At 39.1% G+C, this 24,078-nt stretch overlaps 1 protein-coding gene across 1 annotated transcript in view; it reads left to right on the top strand.

Moving 5' to 3' along the window:
- The window catches only part of LOC147683687 (phospholipid scramblase 1-like), a 604,007-nt gene that overhangs the window by 295,841 nt on the left and 284,088 nt on the right, over window positions 1-24,078 (top strand). Inside the window, exon 5 of the mRNA XM_086944890.1 lies at window positions 21,400-21,575. Coding sequence (XP_086801016.1) covers window positions 21,400-21,575 — 176 coding nt within the window. The remainder of the gene's footprint in view (window positions 1-21,399; window positions 21,576-24,078) is intronic.

The raw sequence follows: 24,078 nt of genomic DNA, 5'->3' as shown, positions 1-24,078 counted from the left end.
AACAGAGAGTGATGTAAAAAGAAAGACAGCTATAGGGACTAAACCAGAAATGGTGTTTAATAGATTTATTTACCTAAGAAAAGAAGGAAGAGGATATAATTGTGGAAAACAAAATACATAAGGAAGTGAAAGAATCAAGCATTGAAAATGCAATAGGTTTCACAATAGAAGAGTTTGTTCGTTTGGTTTTGCAAATGGATGAGTGGCGTTGTGTGGATGAGAGGCATTGCGTGGATAATTGGCGTTGTGTGGATTATTGGTGTTGCGTGGATGAGTGGTATTGCGTGGATTAGTGGCATTGCGTGGATGAATTGCGTGTGTGAATGGCGTAGTGTGTGTGAGTGACGTTGTGTGTGTGAGTGGCGTTGTGTGTGTGAGTGGCGTTGCGTGTGTGAATGGCGTTGCGTGTGTGAATGGTGTTGCGTGTGTGAGTGACGTTACTGTGAGGGGGGGAGAGGAGAAATGCACACGGCAGACAGGAGAGGGGACGAAGCGGGGACAGTAGAATGAGAAGGTAAAGCAGCCGGGGCGTTTATAGTGAAGCTAAACTTCACTTCAAAGGTGTGGGAGGAGTACGCCTGAGGAAACAGACGGCGATTTGGTAATGTGCACACGCATTTTAGGTCAATGCACTTGTGTATTGAACCAAAACCCACGGGCACAGCTCCAAATTTGCACATTTAAATAATCTTTGTTTAAAGCTCTATAGTCTGAAGCCCTAAAGTAGGTGAATGTGATTGAAATGTAACGAAAAGAGTAGAAAACATTTACCTTATAATTCTTGTTAACTTTTTCAATTCTTTTTTCATACTTTCAATCTGTGAAAGAGAGAACAAACATTTCAAAAATATTAAATCATGTATTTAAAAATTAGAAAAGACAAGGGAAAAGGTTCAAGAACAAACAGTTTTTCAACAACTTTGACATTTACAGAAGCCTCTGCTTCTCTACGTCCCCTACACAATCCTAAAGATATATATATTAAACAAACAGTATCTTGATGCTGATGAAGTGAGGCCTATTTTGGAACATGGTGCATCTTTTGCACTGCTGATGTCTCACAATAGTGATGCAATAGCAGCGCAAAAGAGATGTAAAGCCATCATAAAATTGTGTCTAACATTTTAAATGATTGTTTCAGGATGCAAATAAGATGTGTCCTTTCAAGAGGTTTGTTTGAGGTGAGGCCTATTCAGGTTTCAAAAAAAACAGTACCCAGAAGTGCAGCACTGTAAGCATTAACTGTGACACTTACAGAAGCCTCAGTTTCTTCATATCTACCTCACATTTCTAAATGTATATCATAAGTACAAAAAGTAGAGAATTAATTATACATGTTAAATGGTTTATTTTTGCTGTTCTCAGAATGTATCAAATTTCACTAAAACAGTGACTTGAAGGTATTCATCATGTAACAGCGGGGAAAAAAAACACAATCAAAATGATTGTGTTTAAAAAACCCATACAATATAAGAAATCTGAATTCAAAACTCATAAAAATTAACTTACTTTCCATGACGTCGAAGGATGTCCTATGAATAGCTTACACTCCTTTGTGCTATTAATATTTTCAGCCCGCCACTTTCTGAAAGAAAACCTCCATCGTTTTGAAAAATATGTTACATACATGTTTCCACATGGCCAAATCATGTTAGAGCGATTTACAACTTTTGGAATTCTTGTAACCAAATCCCGTCATTTTCTATTTTCGCAACTTTCAGAAAGAAAAAGTTTAAGATTACTTTCACAATCCTGGACTACTAATATCTTACTCTTCTTGCTCACTCATGTTCTACTTTTCCTATCACACTGATACTGCTTACTATGAAGCAGACTTACTTGCATCAGGTTTATATAGTTGGATTTTTAAAATGACATTTTAAACAAAATTTTGGACCAATAATCTAGACAGCATTGCAGACTTATATTCCCTCTACTCCATGAACCTCTTGAAATTCCTCAGAGCACATCCCGAGATTCTTTCCCTAAAATTTTGGTTTTAAAAACACCAGGTAAGAATTTTTAAGGTCATACGGCAATTTGTTTTTGAAAGTTATAACAGAATCGTTGCAGAATGACCAGCCGTTTCTAGACTTTAAATAAGCTGTGTAATGTCCTGATGTTGTTGAAGGACCGTCATGATAGATTATTGCTACAGTTACAAAAGTCCTTCCTGATATTGACAACTGCGAAGCAACAATTTTTTTTATTAAAGTTGTCAATTTTGTTCCATCAGGCCTACATCGTTGGAACATTAAAATGACATACTGGCCATATCTTCGTATAAATAATGTTGACATCATTTCAGATTTACATTGGCTACACTCCATGTTGTGATCAGCTGCTTTTACTAGCTTATTAAAGGACACTGATTTACTGTCTGGCAAAGTTAAATATATAAATCTTTCTGAGTCTACACTAGATGTACTTGATACCCTACAGTTCTCGCAGTCATGCTGCCATTGATAAGAAAGCCCAAACAGGTGATCTACATCTACACCCTCATCTTGCAATACATCAAGCATATACATTAAAAACTCCTGACAATCCTGCTGATTATTTTCAGAGAAGTCTGTTTGACCTGGACATTCGTCTAACAGATAACGAACTTCAGACACACTTTCTACTTTTGTTCGATCAGTGCTACATTTCTCTAACACAGAATTCAACAAACAGCATAAACTTTGTTCCGAATTGAACACAATCTGTTCTTTTAAAGTCTCTAGTGAAAAGAGAACATTAACCACTACATTTGCATAGCAGTTGACACCAGAACTGTTTTCAAATTGAAAACCGACAACATCTTCAACAGAATCCGTTTTCTTTCTGCTTACAATTTTCGGTTCATCGACTTTTGGTCTTTTTCCTACAACCTCCCTACTATTACTGATATTTCTTCGTTTACGGCCTACCACACGTTTCTCAAACAAAGGATATTGAGGCAAATGTGGCGCATACTCTCTTCTTAACCTATTGTATTCCTTAACACAATCTAGATCCGCACAAATGTTTGTGACATCACAATCAATCAAGTACAATCCCGATAAAGTTCTAACTCGTGACAATGCCACATATGCCATACCCTCCTTGAACACAGAACTGCCAATATTCACCAATGCACTGTCTACACTTAAACCTTGCGATTTATGGATTGTCACCGCATATGCCAAGCAAACAGGAAACTGCTTACGGCGAACATATAAGTCTTTAACAAGCAGAAACCTAGCAGAACAACGAGCAATTAACTGTACTTCCTCAATGCCATCAAATTTAATTTTTAAAAATTCAATTCCATCTCTACTTCTGTATTTCTCAAAATCAACAACATTACCCATTGATCCATTTACCAGACCTCTTTCAACATGTAAATTCCTTCTCAAAATGATTCGACAATTTAAACACACATTCAAAGTCTTTTCAAAACCCGCAGTTTTAGATATAGTCTTCTCTAATGCATCCAATTTTGATTTCAAATTCTCAGACAAAATAATTGTTGATCCCATATGCTCTATTCTATCAATAGCTTCAAGTTTCACAATCTCTTGCTTTTCTAAATTCAACATTTTGTTGTTGAAGATGGCACATTCTGCAAGAGTTGGCATCAAACATATTCCGGATTTCTTCTCAGTAATTTTCTGAAAAATATTCTCAGGCACAACGTCTTGTTCTGGATATAAATTTGACAGTAATCGTGCATGTAATGCTTTTTTTCCATGCTCGGTCACTTTTCCAATTCTAATATCTTGTAGAATATTCTTGTAATCTTCATCCTTTGCCTGACGCATATTTTCATGCAGTTCAGCATAATTGAAGTTTAACCATATATTGACGTTGCCAATGCTCCCTAGGCACTTCCTGGTATCTTCATGCGTGAGTATTTTGAACACAGGTTGTCCTTTTACTGGTGTCAGCTGTAGAAGATCTCCGAAAACAATGATGTGTTTGCCACCAAATAACACATCATACTCAGTTTTAAGAACTTCTTGCATTCTCAAATGCACAAAGGCAAGCATGACATTTGAAACCATGCTTACTTCGTCAATGATAAGAAGTTTCATTTTCCTCAAGACTCTTGAAACTTCACAACAAGCATCCCCAGATAACTTGTGGTATTGTAATTTGTTGTCAAGCTCCACTGGCAGCATCAGTAGACGATGCAAAGTAATACCTTTAATGTTACGTGCTGCCAGTCCAGTTGGAGCGGTAACAACACAAGACAGCGATGACTCAGTCCTTTCCTGCAAATAACAAGAAATTGCTTTAATAAGTCGGACAGGCTTCAACGACGTACATGAGCACTCTTTCTTCTCATGACTTAATCCATGATCAATTTGCTTGGTAACTTCGTCATATATTTTCCTCTGCTCAACGTTGAGTTGTTTTTCCAAGTCTTCTAAGTTAACCGCATCCTCCTGAGCATGTGCCATGGCTCTTTCCACTTCATTCATAGCAGTGGCAGCTTCATTTTCGATAATAGGTCCTCCTAGTGGATCTTGACTCAATGAAACAGAACTCTGACTGTCCTGAGAACTGTCTCTGGCAATCTCGGCTGCAATCGTTGCTTCCTGCTCAATTTCCAAAGTCAACATTTCTTGATTTTTGGGAAAAGCAGGACATTCTATGGTCTCCTTGGCGGCAGTGAAAGAGTCTTCGTAACAGAGGAAATCTCCAAGCAGTTCCTCTTCTGCACGCCAAGGCTTGAACAGTTGCAAAAGGGCTAAATAGAAAAACTCCTTTTTTTCTGGAGATTCACCACTCAATTTTCGATGGTTTACCAAGTGGCATTTTCTCTGCTTCACCAGACATCCCTCACTTCCAATTACAGCATACACTCCTTTCTCAATATCTTCTTTGATGTTCCTCTTGAATATGTAATTTTGTAGAACCTCATACAAACAAACATTCTCGAGGTGACTGCTTCGATTTGGATAATATGTATCCAACATGTTGGTCTTCAAAATGTCGGTACTGTTTGGCTCCTTTTCCGCCAAATACTCAATTTCCCGCACAGGTTTCAGAACTTGATTACGCGTTGCAGCAAGACCAAGACTCGCCCAAACGATACTCCTGGATTTAGAATAAAGACTTGCTGAAGACAACCGGTCAGAACATTCGTAAGCTCCAATTTCTCGATGCGACAACATCTTCAGACTGAAACTGTACAACTTCTTGCTGAGGCTCTTTTCATGGGAAATGTCCTCCCACATATCCTTCAATCCTGTCTTTTCTTTTTTGGTGATGTAAGATGTCACATACCGAGCCACAGCCATACAGTTGTCAGCCACAAACTGTATATCCATGTTAGCATTCCACATGGACAAAATCACTGGGTTGTAGTCGTTGATGTACTTGGACTCTTCGTTCCTTTTCAAACTGTATGTATTTTTGGGTGATTTCCTCGTCACATTATGTCGCAGAGAAGACATCAAACTGTTCACTCTTCCTTTAGAAATCACTGGTCGTGGAAAGTTGAAACGACATTTGGTGTAAAACTTGTCCTTGTTTCTGAATTTACGACGACAGTACTTTCCGCAACGATGGCTTTGGAAACGTAGAACTTGTTCTCTTAGGCTTTTCTTCTCCGTTGCGTTTGGAACAGCACACGTAGAATACTGTTCTATGAAATTCATCACTAAGTCATCCGGATCTGTTCCAAATTTAGGTGCATCCTTGATCCACAGCAACATATGTATATGAGGAGCACCTCTTGCTTGGTACTCCTTTCTCCAGAAGAAATCCAACACCTCTCCAAGAGGTGGATTCTTCTTATTCGTGATGAAAGACATCATAGCTTCAAATCTATGATTGAAGTACCTGCATACATTCATTGGATCCAAAGAGCACAGTTCTCCGGGTGTCTTGAATTCAATGTTTTCAATGTTTCCATTTGCCTCTCGTAGAAATTCAAGTAAGTCTTCCCAGCCATACTCGGCACAGCTGAGAGTAAGGAGCCATGTCGGAGTTCTTAAGTTCCTCAGCATACATTTTAAATCACCATGACGACGGTACCAGTACTCATTAGTACCACGCTGACACGCCATGAGATTAATTAGGTGAGAATCCAAAATACTGTCTTGGACATTGACTTTATGCATAAAGTCACTTGCCGAGATGTTTCGCATCTGTATACCACTTTTCAAGATGTGGTTCACTGCATATGACAGTCCAGACAGATCGCTTTCAAACAGGAGATGAAACAAATAGGGAATACATTGACGAAACCTAGCATCTTCTGCATACAATCGTAAAGTCCTGTATTCAGAAGCAGGAATTTGATGAGGTCGCTCATCATATCTTCCTCCTTGACCTGTTGGAAATAGCTGTGGGAAACACCGAGCTTCCAAACTTTCCTCCCAAACACTAATGGGACTCCCTTTGGCTTGTTTCATTTGAAACAACTCAATAGCATTCCCCATGACATCCTTGGAATGCAAAGGATGAACACTATAATGTTCATATATTTCATCACTTTTAGAGGCCTCTACTTTCTCAATTTGGCCAGCACACAAATCGCTATCCTCTTCATCACTTACTTCCTCTTCTGCAACATATACATTCTTATAGTACTTATTATTTTTCTTCAAATACAATGTTGCCTTTTTGACTTTCCTAACATCCACTAAATCTTGCCATATTTTCTTATTCTTTGTCGGAACCCCATTAACTAAGATAACCAGAGGTTCCTCTTCCACTTTTTCTACTCCAATTGTGTTTATGTTTTTGTTCAAATCTAGAGGCAAATAAACAACTCTTCCCTTTAATCCTCTCTGTAAATCTGATGGAGGCAACTTCCCTGTCTTTGGCTCTATTCTTACAATAGCCTGAAAGGGATGGATACTTTGAATCAAAATAGATTCATAAGTATTTAAATCCTTCAATTCAGAAGGAATCTCAACCAATTCCAGATTATTATGAACCGCCCTAGCAGGCATCTGGTTTTGGTTTAATTTGTTACAACAATAAGTACACACACGTTGATCCGATCCCAAATCAAAACAATTTTCTACCATCAAGTATGTGGCAAAATCCTTCCATTCACTATTATTTTCCCTTTCACTTTTTGCATATAAATCCACTAACTTAATCTGATTCTTGTAATAAGTCCGTCGACAACACACACAAGTGAAATTAGGCCTCTCACTTGATTTCATCTGAAACGTGGCAATTTCCTTCTGAAAATTATCTGTACTGGAAACCTGTACATTATCTTCAACATTACCCTCTACTTCTGGGTCAATTTGAACATTCTCATCTTTACTTCCAAAGTAACAAAACTCAATTTCTTCACAAATATTCTTGACATCTATTTCAGAACCATGCAAAAGAGCAGCACATAATTGTTTAAGCATAATTGCTGGACTCTTAGCATGATACAACATTCTGACTAATTTCCTCACTTTATTATGATGCACTGCTAGCATCCTGAAATGATGAAAAACACTCTGGCATACTCTCCTGGAAAGACAAGCCAGTGAATGACCACGCAAACCTGTCACTTGTCTCACTCTGCAAGGATCTAATTCTTGCAACAACTTCATTTTCTGCTTCAAACTTTTCTTATTAAATGTCCGTACAAAATCACTAAGCAAATTGATGGAATCCTGTCGCACACTGCAAATAGAACTACACTTCCAAATGTACACAGGACCTTTAGGACGTCTTTCTAAAACCTCATTACCTAACACCTCTTCTATCTCTGTTGTCACAAGTTTTTCTTTTTCAACTGGACAACCATCCTTCACTTCATAAGCTCGACCACTGGTGTCAACTGCAAGCACCAAATCATTATCCTGAAAATAACTCTCCTCATTAAAAAATGCCTCACAACTTGAACTATGCATCCATTCTCCGGAAAAAAACTTCACAAAAGTTACTACGATTAACTACTCTCTTCCATCTACTATTTGATTTGAAATCAGAAATTACCTTGTTTAGTGTCCTAATTCTATTGATTACCAAAATAAACAACTTTCGCTTAATTTCGAAAGCATGATCAATAATTTTCTCTACATTTTTCTTTTTCTTATAAAATGCCACTTTCTGTTGGCCTTTCTTAATATTTTTTAATAAATTAACTATTATCCTGTTGCGGAACATTCGTTTTCGAATGTCCCTAAACTGTTGTTTCCTTCTACTATCATGCACAGAATTATCTCTTGCTCTAGCAGTAACATTTTTGATTGGTCTTTCCTTTCCATTTAAATTGCTTCTCTTTTTCTGGACTGAAACATGTTTTGTAGAAATACTTTTTTACTACAAATATTTCTTATGAATGATTTCGTGGTCTTACCCGGAGCTTTCTTGGTGATTTGACAGGTTTTTTTGGGAGAGGACTGCTGCAATAATAGATGATCCTGCTATCTTTGACGTTTCCTAGCCTTTCTAATTCGATTCTTAGTTGGCATTTTCAAATTTTGAAATGATCTGCAGTTGAATCTGTGGAAAAATATAATAAAAAATTTTATTAACCACTATTACCAAACAGTAAATGAATAACAGTCATCAAAAACTTAACACCCTACTTATTATTTAACATAGCAAATCTTTTGCACCACCACTGCGTCACAAAAATGACGCACAGTGGTACAAACCAGGCCTACACCTATCATAAATCTCTCCGTAACATTTTAAATGATTGATTCAGGATGACGATAAGGTGTGTCCTTTCCAGAGGTTTGTTTAAGGTAAGGCCTACTCACGGTTGCAGAAGAGTTTTTCACTTGTTGAAGAATACAAAGGAGATAATACATGTAAAGGCCTACCAATGAAGTAAGTCATGTCCACTTCACTCTTGAACAAAGGCCAGACCTCTTTTGAATCTGTGCTCAGACCTAAACTTCATCTGCACAATGTCATTCATAAACTTAGGAAACACTACTAATGTAATTGAAAAAAGTGGTGTTTTTTTCCTTTTTTCAGAATTACATCACCTGTGTTTCCTCATTGTCTTAAAATGTCCTTAAGACACATGAAAGCATTTTTTGATTGCCCTTGCACCATTTTTGGGTCATTTTTTAAATGGCTATGTAACTCCCATAATCAAAATCAAAATTTGCCAAGCACAGGTGGGAGCGTATTTACAAGAAAGTTGCCCCATGGAGAAAGCTCTTCAATTAAAATGGGAAAAATAACATCATAGACACTCAAATGCCTTATAAATATGGCCCAAACAACCTAAGAAGCTCTACCAGTACATATCCAGAAATGTAATTGTTTTCAAAAAATCGTTTTTAAACACAACATATAAAACAATTGTATACCTACATTCAAGAGGAAATGACTGAAAATGTCCTCAAGACACATGAAAGCGTTTTTTGATTGCCCTTGCACCATTTTTGGGTCATTTTTAACATGGCTATGTAACTCCCATAATCACAAACTAAATTTGCCAAGCACAGGTGGGAGCGTATTTACAAGAAACTTGCCCCATGTAGAAAGCTCTTCAATTAAAATGGGAAAAATAACATCAGAGACACTCAAATGCCTTATAAATATGCTCCAAACAACCTATGAAGCTCTAGCAGTACATATCCAGAAATGTAATTGATTTCAAAAAACGTTTTTGAACACAACATATAAATCAATTGTATACCTACGTTCAAGAGGAAATGACTGAAAATGTCCTTAAGACACATGAAAGCGTTTTTTTGATTGCCCTTGCACCATTTTTGGGTCATTTTTAACATGGCTATGTAACTCCCATAATCAAAATCTAAATTTGCCAAGCACAGGAGGGAGCATATTTACAAGAAACTTGCCCCATGAAGAAAGCTTTCCAATTAAAATGTGAAAAATAACATCATAGACACTCAAATGCCTTATAAATATGACCCAAACAACCTATGAAGCTCTAGCAGTACATATCCAGAAATGTAATTGATTTCAAAAAATCGTTTTTAAACACAACATATAAATCATTTGTATACCTACATTCAAGAGGAAATGACTAAAAATGTCCTTAAGACACATGAAAGCGTTTTTTTTATTGCCCTTGCACCATTTTTGGGACATTTTTAACATGGCTATGTAACTCCCATAATCAAAATCTAAATTTGCAAAGCACAGGCAGGAGCATATTTACAAGAAACTTGCCCCATGGAGAAAACTCTTCAATTAAAATGGGAACAATAACATCATAGACACTCAAATGCCTTATAAATATGGCCCAAACAACCTATGAAGCTCTAGCAGAACATATCCAGAAATGTAATTGTTTTCAAAAATCGTTTTAAACACAACATATCTGTTTCAGCTTACATGAGAGACCATGGAATGGGCTCCATGTACAACAATAACCTGCGTTACTGCATGCCAGATTTCTACACAGAATATGCAATTACAATTTCTCAAAGAAACAAAATCTATTTGTATATCACTTGAGACAAAGCAACATTTTAAAAACACAGCTTTCTTCATCATTTTCTCCTTAAATCATACTATTCTCTATCTTAATTAAATAAATCTTTTCTCACCTTAGCAAATACTTTTTGAGTTTCAAAACAGTCTCAGTAATACACCAAATTGTCTTCAGCAGAACAAAGAGGATGCACTCCAGAGGCTGCAGCTATAGAAAGCACAGAAATGCTGATATTCATTACACATATCTCTCATATTAGCCAATCATAACTCTTCCCTCATTTTTTTACAAATCAAAACGCTTCCCCCCTCTGCCATCTCTGCCTATTTTGCTTAGCAACCACCTCCTGAAAGACCTCTCATGTTTGCAAGTTCACACAACAATGTTTCAATTGAACTCTGAACTCTCAGTGCACCTGCGTATTCAGTGCAATCTTTCATTAAATGTTTTTTCCTTGACCATTCAAATTACATCTTTCAAAGAACACATCCATGCACCCTAACTTTCTGTTTTCAGAAATGGAAATGCACCAATCACTGCTAATGAATCATTAGCACTGGAAATCCACAGTTTTTTTTCTTTACAAACTCCTACTGTTTCAGCTGCCCTTTCATTACCACACTTCATCTGACTGCAGCACAACCTTCTCTAACCATGTTTTATGTCTGGATTGTTGGACATAGTTACATCTACTGGGCTCAAAGGTATGCTGAGAACAGAAATTTACCTAACCTCAATTTACAAGATGTGGAAATTAAGTGGTTGGGCCAAAGAGGATTAAAATGTCACCAATTGATACCATTGGTGAAAACCTTTATGCATTTGCCAAAACCTGACCTGTTAATTGTGCACTGTGGAGGTAATGATTTGGGCACTTTGACTGGGGTAGGTCTGGAAATGCTTTTAAAGGACACCTTTGAGCAATTAATGGCACTTTTTTGGCAAACTGCCTTGGTATATTCAAATATATGCCAAAGACAGAAATGGAGGTGGTCCAACCAATTTTGTCCACAAATTGAGAAGTCGAGGAAGCATGTAAACAAATCTGTTTCAGCTTACATGAGAGACCATGGAATGGGCTCCATGTACAACAATAATTTGCGTTACTGCATGCAAGATATCTACAGAGGAGATGGAGTTCACTTCTCAGATGAGGGCAACAGAATTTTCATTTTGAATTTAAAACTGTGCATTGGTACCTACTTATAAGTACCTAAATGTACCATAAACCCAAAAGCTCTTCTCAGAGCTACCCTACATCTGATCACTCACAATTATTATTTTTCTCTAACTTTTTTCTCTAATTTTCAACAAACTACGCTCCCCGGAGCGCTACCCGGTACGCGAACCAAAAGCTAACCGCGCAAAATTTCTAAAAAAAATGTTTTTTTCCCGCACATATGGTCCTCCTCAGCCACCCTCAGAAAACCTAGGGGGTCAAGATACGTCTACCGTGCCCCCTTCTACCCATTCTGAACATTATTTGCCCTCCATCTTGTATCTTGATTCGACCGAAACACAAAATGTGGACTCCCGTAACGCTGCTGGTTCGCGAACCGGGACACATACCGGGAAGCGGTCCAATAAAAAAGGTGGGAAAGTAATTCACAGAAAAACGACTGGAGACACTCTCACCAAATATAGATTAGCTCATACTACATAACAATCCCTTTCATTTTCACAAATTTGATTGAAATTTCATTTAGCCATTAAGCCTGTAGACCTCTCTAAATACCGTGAGGTAAATTACTTCACAAAACACATCTGAAGTGTTGGAATTGACAACCAATGAAAATGTTACTTTCATTTTCTACTTTTATTACCTGACATTTGATTGGTTATATACCTGAATATATATAAAGGAAGAGAAGGAAACACAGCCATTTTGACTGCTACTTCTTGTTGTACATTACATTTGAATTATCACTAAACACTTCAACTTGTTTGTGAAGGTAAGTTGTTATTTTTAAAACTGAAGTATATTGTACACTATAAATTAATATGGTAAACTTTTTCTGATAGTTATATACTATCCCTCTGTAGTAGTTATAGATTTAGATAGACTTCTCTGTTATAGTTATGGATGGAGTTAGGCTTCTCTTGTATAATTATGAATTTACTTACGTAAAATCACATACACTTTTTTATAGTCCTACTTACACTCTGATACTATACACTGCCAAAAGATAAATTTACTGATAAAAACTGCCTATCTAAAATTAATCCCAACAGTGCCCTATCTCTACTAATATATTTTTTTTTTATCCAAATTTCAGGCAAAATGGAAGGCGAACAGAAAGTTGAATTTAAAATTGTCCTGCAAGTGAGCAGCCAAGAAATCATTGATCAAAATGAAAATGAATTTATGGATGAAAGTAGGGACCAGGAACTACTGCAATGTGTGCAAGCAGTAGATAACCTCCTTAAAAATGAGGACATTTTACACCCTCAAAGACTACAAAGTATATTCAATGAGAATTAGGAAATTTCTGACAGTGAAATGTTAGAAAGTTTAATAAATTATGAAACACAATCACAATAAAAAAAATGTTTGAAAAAATAAAGAAATTAAAAAATAATCAACAAAAACAACAAACAATTAACATACAGTATTTCAAAAGTCTATCATTCTTTTTTCCTTATAGTACGCTGCCCAGAACGCTTTCCGGTTCGCGAACCGGCCGCTCCCCACGCAAAATAAAAAAAATATATATTTTTTTTTGCCCTGGTGGGCCCTTTTAAAACCTCCACATAAAACCTAGGGGGTCAACGAGGATCTACTATGCCCCCTTATGGTAATTTCCCCCTTTGTTTTGGCCTCCTCTTGTCTCTCGATCCTACCGAGAGACAAGATGGCGGCCGCTCCGGACTGTTTAGAATGTTGACAGACACCGGAGAGCCAATCAGCTTCGCATCTCAAAGTTCCGTTACGCGAAAAGTACGCGAACCGGAGCGCTACCCGGAGCGCTGTTACAGATATATATCTTTTTTTGAACGTTAATTTCTCAAAATCCACTGGAGCACATATATTGAGACCTAGCAAAGGCACATCGGGCTAACAGTCCCTACAATTTTGCCAAGTTTCGTGCAAATCCATTCAGCCGTTCGAGCTAAAAGTGAGGCCAACCGCCCTATGGAAAAATGAATGGGAAAAACGCGTTTTGGGACCCCCCTTTTTTCTCGGCCCCCCTTGACGACCCCCCCCCCAATTTTCAGAGGCTGCTCAGAAACAAAATGTGCCATTTTCCAGAAAATTTCAGCCAATTCCGTCCACAAATGCCAAAGTTATTGGACATAGAATTTTCAAAAATCCCATAGGGAAAAAATCCTAACTATATATACCTACTGGCGACCGCCAGTAGGTAATACACATACATATATAAATGCATATGCATATATATGCATATATTACGAAATCCTGAGAGGTTTAGCGCACACGCCTCAATCGCGCATGTAGCTAGAAGACAGGACACGGACCCAAATTTCCTTCTTACATTATTTTATTTTGCCCAAAGTCAAAGACGCGTTTTGCGGCTCCTGCCGCTTGTTCACTTGACCTTATATGCATATATATATATGTGTATATGTGTGCGTGTAGAGAGAGGTAGAGAGGTAGAGGTGTAGAGGTAGAGAGGTAGAGGTAGAGAGGTAGAGACTAGTAGAGAAAGAAGTAGAGAGAGATAGAGAGGAGAGAGTGAGTAATAGAGAGTAGAGAGTGAGTAGTAGAGAGTAGTTGCGAGCAGCAGAGAGAGTAGCAGAGAGTAAGTAGTAGAGAGTGAGTAGTAGAGAGTTAGTAGTAGAGTGAGTAGTAGAGACCAGTAGAGAGTGAGTAGTAGAGAGTAGTAAAGAGTGAGTAGTAGAGAGTAGTAGAGAGTGAGTAGTAGAGAGTAGTAGAGAGTGAGTAGCAGAGAGGGAGAATAGTAGAGAGTAGTAGAGAGTGAGTAGTAGAGTGAGTAGTAGAGAGTAGCTGAGAGAGAGTAGTAAAGAGTGAGTAGTAGAGAGTAGTAGTGAGTAGTAGAGTGAGTAGTAGAGAGGGAGTAGTAGAGAGGGAGTAGTAGAGAGTAGTAGAGAGTGAGTAGCTGAGAGCAGTAGAGAGTGAGAAGTAGAGAGTGAGTAGTAGAGAGTAGTAGAGAGTGAGTAGTAAAGAGTGAGTAGTAGAGAGAGAGTAGTAGCGAGTGAGTAGTAGAGAGTAGAGAGTAGTAGAGAGTGAGTAGTAGAGAGTAGTAGATAGTGAGTAGTAGGGAGTGAGTAGTAGAAAGAGAGTAGTAGAGAGTAGTTGAGTAGTAGAGAATGAGTAGTAGAGAGTGAGTATTAGAGAGTAGTGGGGTAGTAGAGAGTAAGTAGTAGAGAGTAGTGGAGAATATTCCAAAGTTTGGCACAGCACCACTTGCACAAAAAGTCCAATCAAATCATATCACTTAGATTTCTTATTGAAGCGCTGAATCTTGGTGTATATTCAAATGCTTTTATTTTCCTTAAGTTTATGTACCACAGCCAGCCGACTCGTTTCGTTCTGTACAACAGAACTTCTTCAGGGCGTTCTTATTTCCTTCAAGTTATGTCGGTATCCTGTTGTCATATAACTAGATATTTCTTCCAAATGTTAGACGAGACGTGAGTACATTCTTATTCAGAGTGACTAGGTATCAATTTTACCCACACAATTCGGGCAGACTTGAGTAATTTATAGCATCCTCAAAGTCAGTCTTTCAAAAATTCCAAAGTATAGGACATGATAATTCAAATCCAAATGTTTCTCAAGAAAAGTCATTTTCAATCATTCGGAATATCCGCGTTTGGGCAGATATGACCCTGGGACCCCCCGTATGCAAGGGGAATTAGTCCCTCCTCTGCAAATGCACCAGTGGACTGCGTTTCACAGAGGTATAAAAAGGGGCATAGCCTCATTACACCTCTGTGCAATGCAGCCCCCTGGCGCATACTGGAGGTTCCAGGTGGGCTAGTTGGCCCCAATGGGCCCACAGTATGCAAGAGGAATTAGTTTCCTCTCTTCAAACATGCACGGGGCTGCGTTGCAGAGAGGTGTAAAAAGGGGCGTGGCTTCATTACACCTCTCTGCAATGCAGTCCCCTGGCGCATACTGGAGATTCCTAGTGGGCTTTCAGGTCTTATATAGTTAGGAATTAGCATTAAAAAAGCCTTTGAAATTCACTGAAAAAAACATAGGTTTCAGGCCTTATATAGTTAGGAATTATCATTTAAAAACCTTGCAAATTCACTGACAAAACCATAGGTTTCAGGCCTTATATAGTTAGGAATTAGCATTTAAAAAACCTTTGAAATTCACTGAAAAAACCATAGGTTTCAGGCCCTGTATAGTTAGGAATTAGCATTTTAAAAACCTTTAAAATTCACTCAGAAACTATAAGTTTTAGGGGTGTTATTGTTAGCTGGACATTTCACTCATACAAAACCATTGAAATTGCTCCTATATAATTAGTTGTGCAAACTATATTTCGCGCACCCGTAATCCACTGCTGATGATGTCACATATTACATCATTCATGGCATGCTCAGTGACATCACTCATGACATCTCAAATGACATCACTGATGACATCATCCACGTGACAATCACATACACCTTTTCATACACAAGTAAAATCTTTCATCACTCTTTGTAAAATACTGAGTATCATATTTGAACCAAAGATAATGAAGCGTTATTGGTTCTAAAAAGACACAGCCGGTATCTGAAGCGTTTATGGCCTGGTAATCCTGGCTCTTGCTTCCAAATATTGGCGGGGTTAGGAGTAACTATCCCATAGACAGTAAGACCGCCAGCAATCTCTTTTCAAGTTAATCAGAGCGGCGCACGATGGTGTCCATGCCTTGTTTCAAAGTGCGTGCATCTTTGGTTCGTCTTGTGCTGAAACCAAGAAAACGTAACTTGTGACCTAGGAATACTTAAGAGATTGATCTACTCAACGCGACCTACACAACAAGGAGCGTTTGATTGAGCAATATTCAGGAGGGCGTTTGTTGTTCCCAAGAAGATTTTTCGTAATTTGTGGGAAACTATATTTTTATCCTGAGGAAGGTGCTGGCTTTTAAATGAAGTTGCCAAAACCGAAACGCGTCGATGCTTTGCTAGAATTGTGACACATAAAGTTATTGGACCAAATAACTTCTCCATCTAAGATACTTGTACAATTTGGAGTTTGTTTTCATTTATGTCTGACTATTGTGTCCTCTTCTCTTTTAATTAGAAATATTTTCTATGTTGTCATTCCCACTATGTTAGAATTTTTTTATGTGATTATTTTATCTGTATTGGTAGAAAGACATAATTACTGTACTGTATTTGTTTTTTAATGTTTGCTGTAATAAATTGTACACATTTTAATCTTAACTACCTGCATCATCTTTGCTCTTGCTGGACTGTATGAATTTAGCCAATTATGTATGCAACGTTGAGTCCGTAATTATAGTGTTTGATATGTAAGTTCACCCAAAGGGGACACTTTATTTGACTTATAGTCTTTTGGAACCCACCCCTTTGGTTGCCGGGGTCCCTCTCTTTTATTAGAGAATCTGATGTTGTCCAGTCTTTCCAGGGGGTCATTGGAGTTGATGTCAGTGGGGTCATCCAGTTAGAACTTGATGTCTTTCAGAAAGACGTAGGATTAATTGGCGAGCGAGGGATGAATTCCCTGATGGAATCCCTGAGGCTGGTTTGCAGTCCTGACAATCTGTAACCAAAGGGAGCTTTTGATAGTGGTTTTGTCATTGGCACAGAGCTAGAAGTTCATGCTTTCCTCGATTGGCGTGGTTTTGTCAGTGGTGGTGGTGTAAGTGATTGTTTATTTGCATACAATTATAATGCCACCTCCATGTCTGTTGGTGCAGTAATGGTGTTTAATCTTGCAACCAGTGAGTGTTGCAGTGGCAATGTCAAGGGCCATGGTTGGGGTGCACCAGATCTCCTTAATGAAGGCCATGTGGGGGGCATGGAGGAGATGCTATTCCAGATTTTGGTGATGTGTTTGCAATCTGGCATTTATCAGGAGACGGCTGAGTTGTTCCAGGGATATCTCGGCTGCCAGAGCTGGCTTGGCACTGCTTACTTCAATGGCAGTCAGACCTGGGGTGGAAGTGAAGCAGATGCAGGAGGAAGGTCTCACTGTGGAGTGTGGTGATGTGCGGCAACAGTTTAGGGCACAGAATTTCTGCGGTGGAGTATCTGTGGAAGTATGATGGGCCAGGGTTTCTGGCGCTTTTGTTGTGCCAGCGGCACACCTGCTGTGTGTGTCCACTGCATGGCCTTGTAGCAGCCTCTGTAAGTAGCGCTTGGATGAGGGAGGGGGTTACAGGGAGGTGGGGAAGGCAGGGAGTGGGGCCCGAGCAGGAAAAATGCAGAAGCGGGAGGGGGAACGCGGCGGCACATGAAGAGAGACAATGGCACAACAAGTTAACTCAATACCAGTGAAGACTGAGAAACCTTTCAACTAATTAAAATACCTCTATAGCTCAACAATTAGCAGCGTAACAAAAGGCAAATACTGACAAAAAAGGCAGAGTAAAAGTGATGGGGAGGCAGCAGGATCAAGCCTGTGAGGTATCAGGTGGGAGGCGAGTCACTAGACACCTGCACTAAGCAGCAGGCAATAGAGAGGAGCACACAGACCAGGAGGTCAGCTGCTTTTCAAAGAGATCATGCAGCCACCTCCATAAGTAGTGATGGAAGGAGGGAGGAGCTGACAGGGAGGAGGGGCAGGCGGGGAGCGAGGGCCAAGCTGCAAATCCCAGCAAGAAGGGGGGCGAAGGGGTGCACAAAGAGAGACAATGGCACAACAAATTAACCCAATACCAGTAAACACTGTGAAACCTGTGAAACGAATTGAAATTCCACAATAGCACAACAATGAGCAGAGTAACGAAAGGCAAATATTGACAAGCAAGGCAGAGTAATGGCTATGAGGTGGCAGCAGAATGAAAACAGTGAGGTCTCAGGTGGGAGGCGAGTCTTTAGACAACTACACTAAGCAGCAGGAAGTGGGGAGCAGAACACAGACCCGGAGACAAGCTGCAGCTTATGACTTATCAAAGAGAGGTAAGTCCTCTTCACATTTCTTTATACCATCATGTCAAATAATATAGGGATTAGTATTTGAGCCCAGACAAATGCCTAAGACCGAGCTAGGCTAATCGTGGGCAGAAACAGATTGGCATCTCAGAGGTAGGTAAAAGGCTTTGGTACCCAGTATTGTCCTCTGAATATATTCTACAGTATTTTTATGTATGGGGGTACCACTTAATAAAGGATCTTTTGTGGTTTACTTTAAGTTATTTTGCATTATATTTAACTGAATTACAGGTATTTATCCAGAGAAAATAATATTTAAGAACTCCCTCAAGATAGCCCCACTTGAGGTCGACTCCACCTTGGTAGTACTATCTCATCAGGGTGGGATAAGGAGGCCTATGATGAAGCACTCCTACCGCGATCGTGCAGGAAGTAACAGACGTCTCCGGTCACTGATACGCTGACCTCCAAATCCAGGAGGATCATCCACCCCACAACGAGGACACAGTTCCCATCCTCCACGAGGGCGCATTAGTTCCCCTCCCACCATTAAGGGGATTAACCCAAACCTTAATTTGCAACACCTTGTTCTTGCCGCCCAATTCCGGTAATTAAGGCAACCTTTAGGCATAGTAATTATGTCCTGATGATGATACGCATATTGCTCCAAGCGGATCGAAACGCCGTCGACACTCTTGAAACACCTTATACAAGCTAAATTATGTTTACTAAATGTGTAAAAGTGTTGTGGTTCATTTTTGTTGTACTCTGACATTATCATAATCCTAAGTGAAACTAACCCTATGCTTTTGCCTAAAAGCCCCCTGTTTTTCTCCCCCTTATTGTATGTATCTATGTGATTAGTAGGGAACAGGCTTGTGCTCCACCTTGTGTATTCTTGTATAATACATTCGCAATTGAGTTATAAGTAAATATCAGACCTCTGCCCAGCTGGATATGTCAAAACAAATATAGCTACGATTCTGTCTATATTTTATTGTTCTCGACCTTCTTCTTTCCAAGGACCACTGTTGTCTAAAAGTAACCGTGATGAAGCAAGTCACATTACATGAGTGAGCCCATCACATCCAATTCCTGGAATTGCTAAGATATAGAGAGGGAAATTAGGAACAAGCAGACAGAATCTCTTGAAGGGTACCAAAACATTTTAGTGCCGTCTAAACAGGTTAAACAGGAGAACATATTACTCTGTGTTTAGAGATTGTACTAGAGGCAGATGTGGGATCGAGTACAGCCTCTTTTTCTGTTTTGGTAAAAATGATACATACACTCAGCACATACACTAACCTCACATGTGCTGCACAGTACTGCTCTATCCCTGTACTGTACCCTTCCGAGGCACACATACAACCAATGTAGAGTCACTACTCCTGAGCCTAGCAGTACTCTCTATCTACCTGATGAGACCAAGTGTGAGTTAAGCACCCTGCAGCAGAACTTTTAAAAAGGTAAGTAAGCCTATAGGTCTCACTCCAGTGACTCAGGGTAAAAAGGCACTGTTCACACGCTACACGGTAGGATGCCACTACTTCACCTGTGCAGTTAGCACCTGTTAAAAAGCAGTTGCCTTCCACCACTATAATGGTAGCACTTTGGGTGCCCCCTTTGAGTCTATCAAAAGCTCAACAAATAAGACAGGCCTATGTTATGGCGTATGCGCATGATCCATGTTTGCTTCTGACTACAAAATAAGCAATAGGGGTCCTGACAACGCTAAAGTTGTGCACTCAGGGCAGGGGGACAGACTTTTCTGTCCCAACATGGAGGATAATGGAGGATACAGAAAGGAAAACAAATACTTTTCAGAGATGTTAATCATGGATTCAAAATATGGCAATTCTAGGTTTGATAAATACAATGTGGTTTTTCTAGCAATCTAGATTGAGATTTCCTACACTTTGCTTTTTAGCACATCTAGAGTACACGTTTTCTGGTAGTTTGTGACGATTTCCATTTTTTTAATTGTGTGCTTTATAGTACAATGGCTAACTATTATACTAGTTTGCTCTTTTAATGGCCTGGGAATAGTTTTTCCTCTTTCTATTGTAACTCCTTTTGTTATTTTCTGGTTGTGCCGTTTGCCATTCTTTCAAGCTGTTGCTAACATTTTTCAACTCAGCATGGTTCTGGTTGAATCCTTTGCTATCAGCTATGCAGCCCACTCTGGTTTCTGATGTTGGTGTGGCTACCATGGCTTGAAAGATGGCTTACGAAAAGGAACACTGTTAAAATTGGTAACATTGTATGAATTTCACAAGTCTGCCCAGTTTCGATTTGTATGTATATGCACTCCCTTATGTTGCCTAATACCATTGAAGTAAATGTATGCCTTTTTAGTCATTTACAAATAAGACAATGAGGGGCACATTTATCAAGGAGTTGAGTTGCTCTTACACCACTCAATATGCAGCAAGAGCAATGCAACTCTTAAGTTAGATTTATCAATCTGGGGGCAGATTTACAAGCCAATTGTGCAACTTTTGCGTCATTTTTAACATGGGATAAATGACGCAAAAGTGGCGCCAGGGGCTTGTTAATCTGCCCCCCCCCCTCCCCTGGCTTAATAAATTTAGAGTAACGCAATACAGCGCAAATCACTGCATTGTGTTACTCTGCGTTGTGTTACTCTGACCTGGGAAGGCATTCCATGGGTGGAGCATGGGTGCTACCACGCATTCACCCATGGATTTTGGAGCACTCCTAGATTTACCATCGATGGTATAAATGTGAATGTGTCCAAAACCTACACCTACCCAGGTGAGACGTAACAATAAGAAATATCTTTATTGCTCCTTCCTACTCCCACTTTCTATGAGTGTTGTAATACGTGTTGTAATGGTTTAGATGCAATTCTCCATAAGTGATGCTCGATTGTCTAGGTTTCTCATTAAACTCATTGCAAAATTCACAAATAAATGGCATTAAGAAAGACACTTGTGCTGGAGTGTGAAGTATTTTCTTTTTTTTCTTTTTAGCTACTTTATGTAAAGGAGCCACATATGTGTTGTGGGACATTCACCGTAAAATAGTTTACCAAACTAGGAAAGATGTCACCAATAAACAAACCCTAGTCAACACCCGTGGTTCTCCTGTGATGCGGCTGGATTGTAAGGATCCCTGCTTTTGCTGTTTGTTTCCTGTCAATGTAGAGGTAAGTATATTTTCAGTGTCACTGGTTCTATCCATTTGTCCTTCTGATTTAAAATAACTTTTTTCACAGAAATTCATTAACATTACTAGTAATTTCGTAAATAGCATAGATTTTCAGGTATCTAGCTTCAGTTTTCCGGGCAAGAGCACTCTCCATGTGAAAGTGATACCAACATTTGATATTTTCTCCTTTCACCATGTCTCTCACAACAACAAAAAACAGACATAGAATTGTATAATGTAAAATTTGATGAATTCCATGTATTCGCATACCTTGAAATTCACAAATTTTGTATATTCCTTGAACATAGTTAACATTTTGTCCGGCTTTATATAACACAATTTGTTAAATCGTAAATTGTCAAAACACAAAGAAACAGTTGCTTTGATTACGAACTTCAATAACAATAGAGCCACCCAATAATCCCCTAGGGACTTGGTATCGTCAATAACAATAGCAAAAAATGTCCCTAAAGGAGTCATGTATACAACAATTTCAGTATTTGTTAGTGTCATATCCATGAACACTTAGTTTGTGACAATCAGAGGAGCTTAAATGATAACAACAGTTTATAAAAAAAGATCAATTTTTTTAATAATAATAATTTTTGGCAACAGGAACTACCAATCATTTCCAAACAATGTTGAGTGGTAGGACAAAGAACACCTTTCGCATTATACATGGGTTTTACAAATAGCCATGTTCAAATGGTCATTGCACAAACTCAATTGGTCTACAAAACCAAATTAAATGATTTAAGTAAAAACGATGTTCATACGTCGACGTTTCGGTCCCTGGTGGTCGCATGGATCCTTGGGACCATCTTCAGGACAAATAGTTGCACAATAACATCTAATATATAAAAACAACAATACTCAATGTCAGTGCTACCAATCCAAAACCTGTGACACAAAGAAAAGAAAAGGCTGTACAGTGTGTTGTAAAACCCATGTATAATGCGAAAGGTGTTCTTTGTCCTACCACTCAACATTGTTTGAAATGATTGGTAGTTTCTGTTGCCCAAAAATTAATTGACAAAAAATCTATTTATTATTAAAAAAACTTGATCTTTTTTGATAAACTGTTGTTATCATTTAAGCTCCTGTGATTGTCACAAACTAAGTGTTCATGGATATGACACTAACAAATACTAAAATTTGTGTATAAATGACTCCTTTAGGGACATTTTTTGCTATTGTTATTGACGATACCCAGTCCCTAGGGGATTATTGGGTGGCTCTATTGTTATTGAAGTTATAAGCGCAGGCGCTGTCTGCAAGGGCCCTTTTGTAAAAAGCGGTTTGTTTTGTTTCGTTGGAAATCTGTACATAAGCTCACTGGTATATCGTACATAGTGTTTTTTGTGTTTTTGTTGTTAAGTGTGTTATGTACCATCACCTATTGTATATTTAATTATTTGTTGACCTTGCACCTATTTTTGTTTTCAAATGTCTGAACATGAAACTATCACTTATACTGACGATTATATCAACACAATTGCGGGGGGCCCCTCATTATTAGGACCCCAAGCCCCAGCAATTAATTCGCTAATAACTTAACAGTAGGATGCTTTATTATCACTGCAGGATGTCAGTTTGGAGGGGTAGGTGGTTCATTAATACCCATCATAACCCCATCCATTGGTCCTGGACATGACCTTTTAATTAGACCAGGAAGTCCATCATTAAAGGGTTTGGTCTGGAGATCCCGAGGTCTATTTTAAACATTGTTCTGTACTTTTCACTTTATCCTGTGTTAGAACTGGGGTCACCTATTCTGACACTGTAGCTTGGCGCGAGGCAGGAAGGCACCCGAAGGCAATGTGCAAAGCAGTGGTGCAGCACACACTCACACTGACTCAAGAAGGCACACGCAATAAAACTACACCACACCAGGTTGCTGTTCAATTCAAGACTCTTTATCTAGACTCTTAGTGCAGGAAAGGAAATGTTCTTGTATCAGGCCAATGGGGTCAACATCTTTCAAATACTAATTCAATGCAAGTAACTCACTGTCGTTTACCGGCATTCTAGGCAAACACATTCCGTATAAGCAGGAGCATTAAATGCAACATTTCGTAGATATGGATTCAACATAGGCATGAATAGCATACCAGAAACATACACATCATTTCCCAAGCAGGGGCACTTTAAGAGGAACAGTCCTCTGGCATAGGTTAGCTCAAGCACAGTTCATCCCTAGCCAAAGCAGTCTTTTGCCCAGTTCAGGAGGCCTCTGAACAATTTCACTTCTTCTTTAGGCCTTCAGGGCCCACAGGGCCATTGCAGGGTTAAATAGGGCCTACATCCCAGTTGCAGTCTCCTGAGGGGAGGAGCGGTCACGGAGCTAACTCTCTGATGTTCTGAGGCTCCTCGGCAGCCCTGCTATCTCTGGTTGCCTCCGCCATCCCCCAGGGGGTGTTACCTGTGTCTTTGGCCTAAGCGAGGCCCTTACTCCTCGGTCCTGGTGTGGGGCAGATCGGGGGCTCTCGCTCTCCTGGGAG

The sequence above is a fragment of the Lissotriton vulgaris genome, chromosome 11, assembly GCF_964263255.1.
Source record: "Lissotriton vulgaris chromosome 11, aLisVul1.2, whole genome shotgun sequence".
In the NCBI taxonomy this organism is placed as follows: domain Eukaryota; kingdom Metazoa; phylum Chordata; class Amphibia; order Caudata; family Salamandridae; genus Lissotriton; species Lissotriton vulgaris.
The sequence above is the reverse complement of the archived record's forward strand: the minus strand, read 5'-3'. Positions and strand labels throughout refer to the sequence as shown.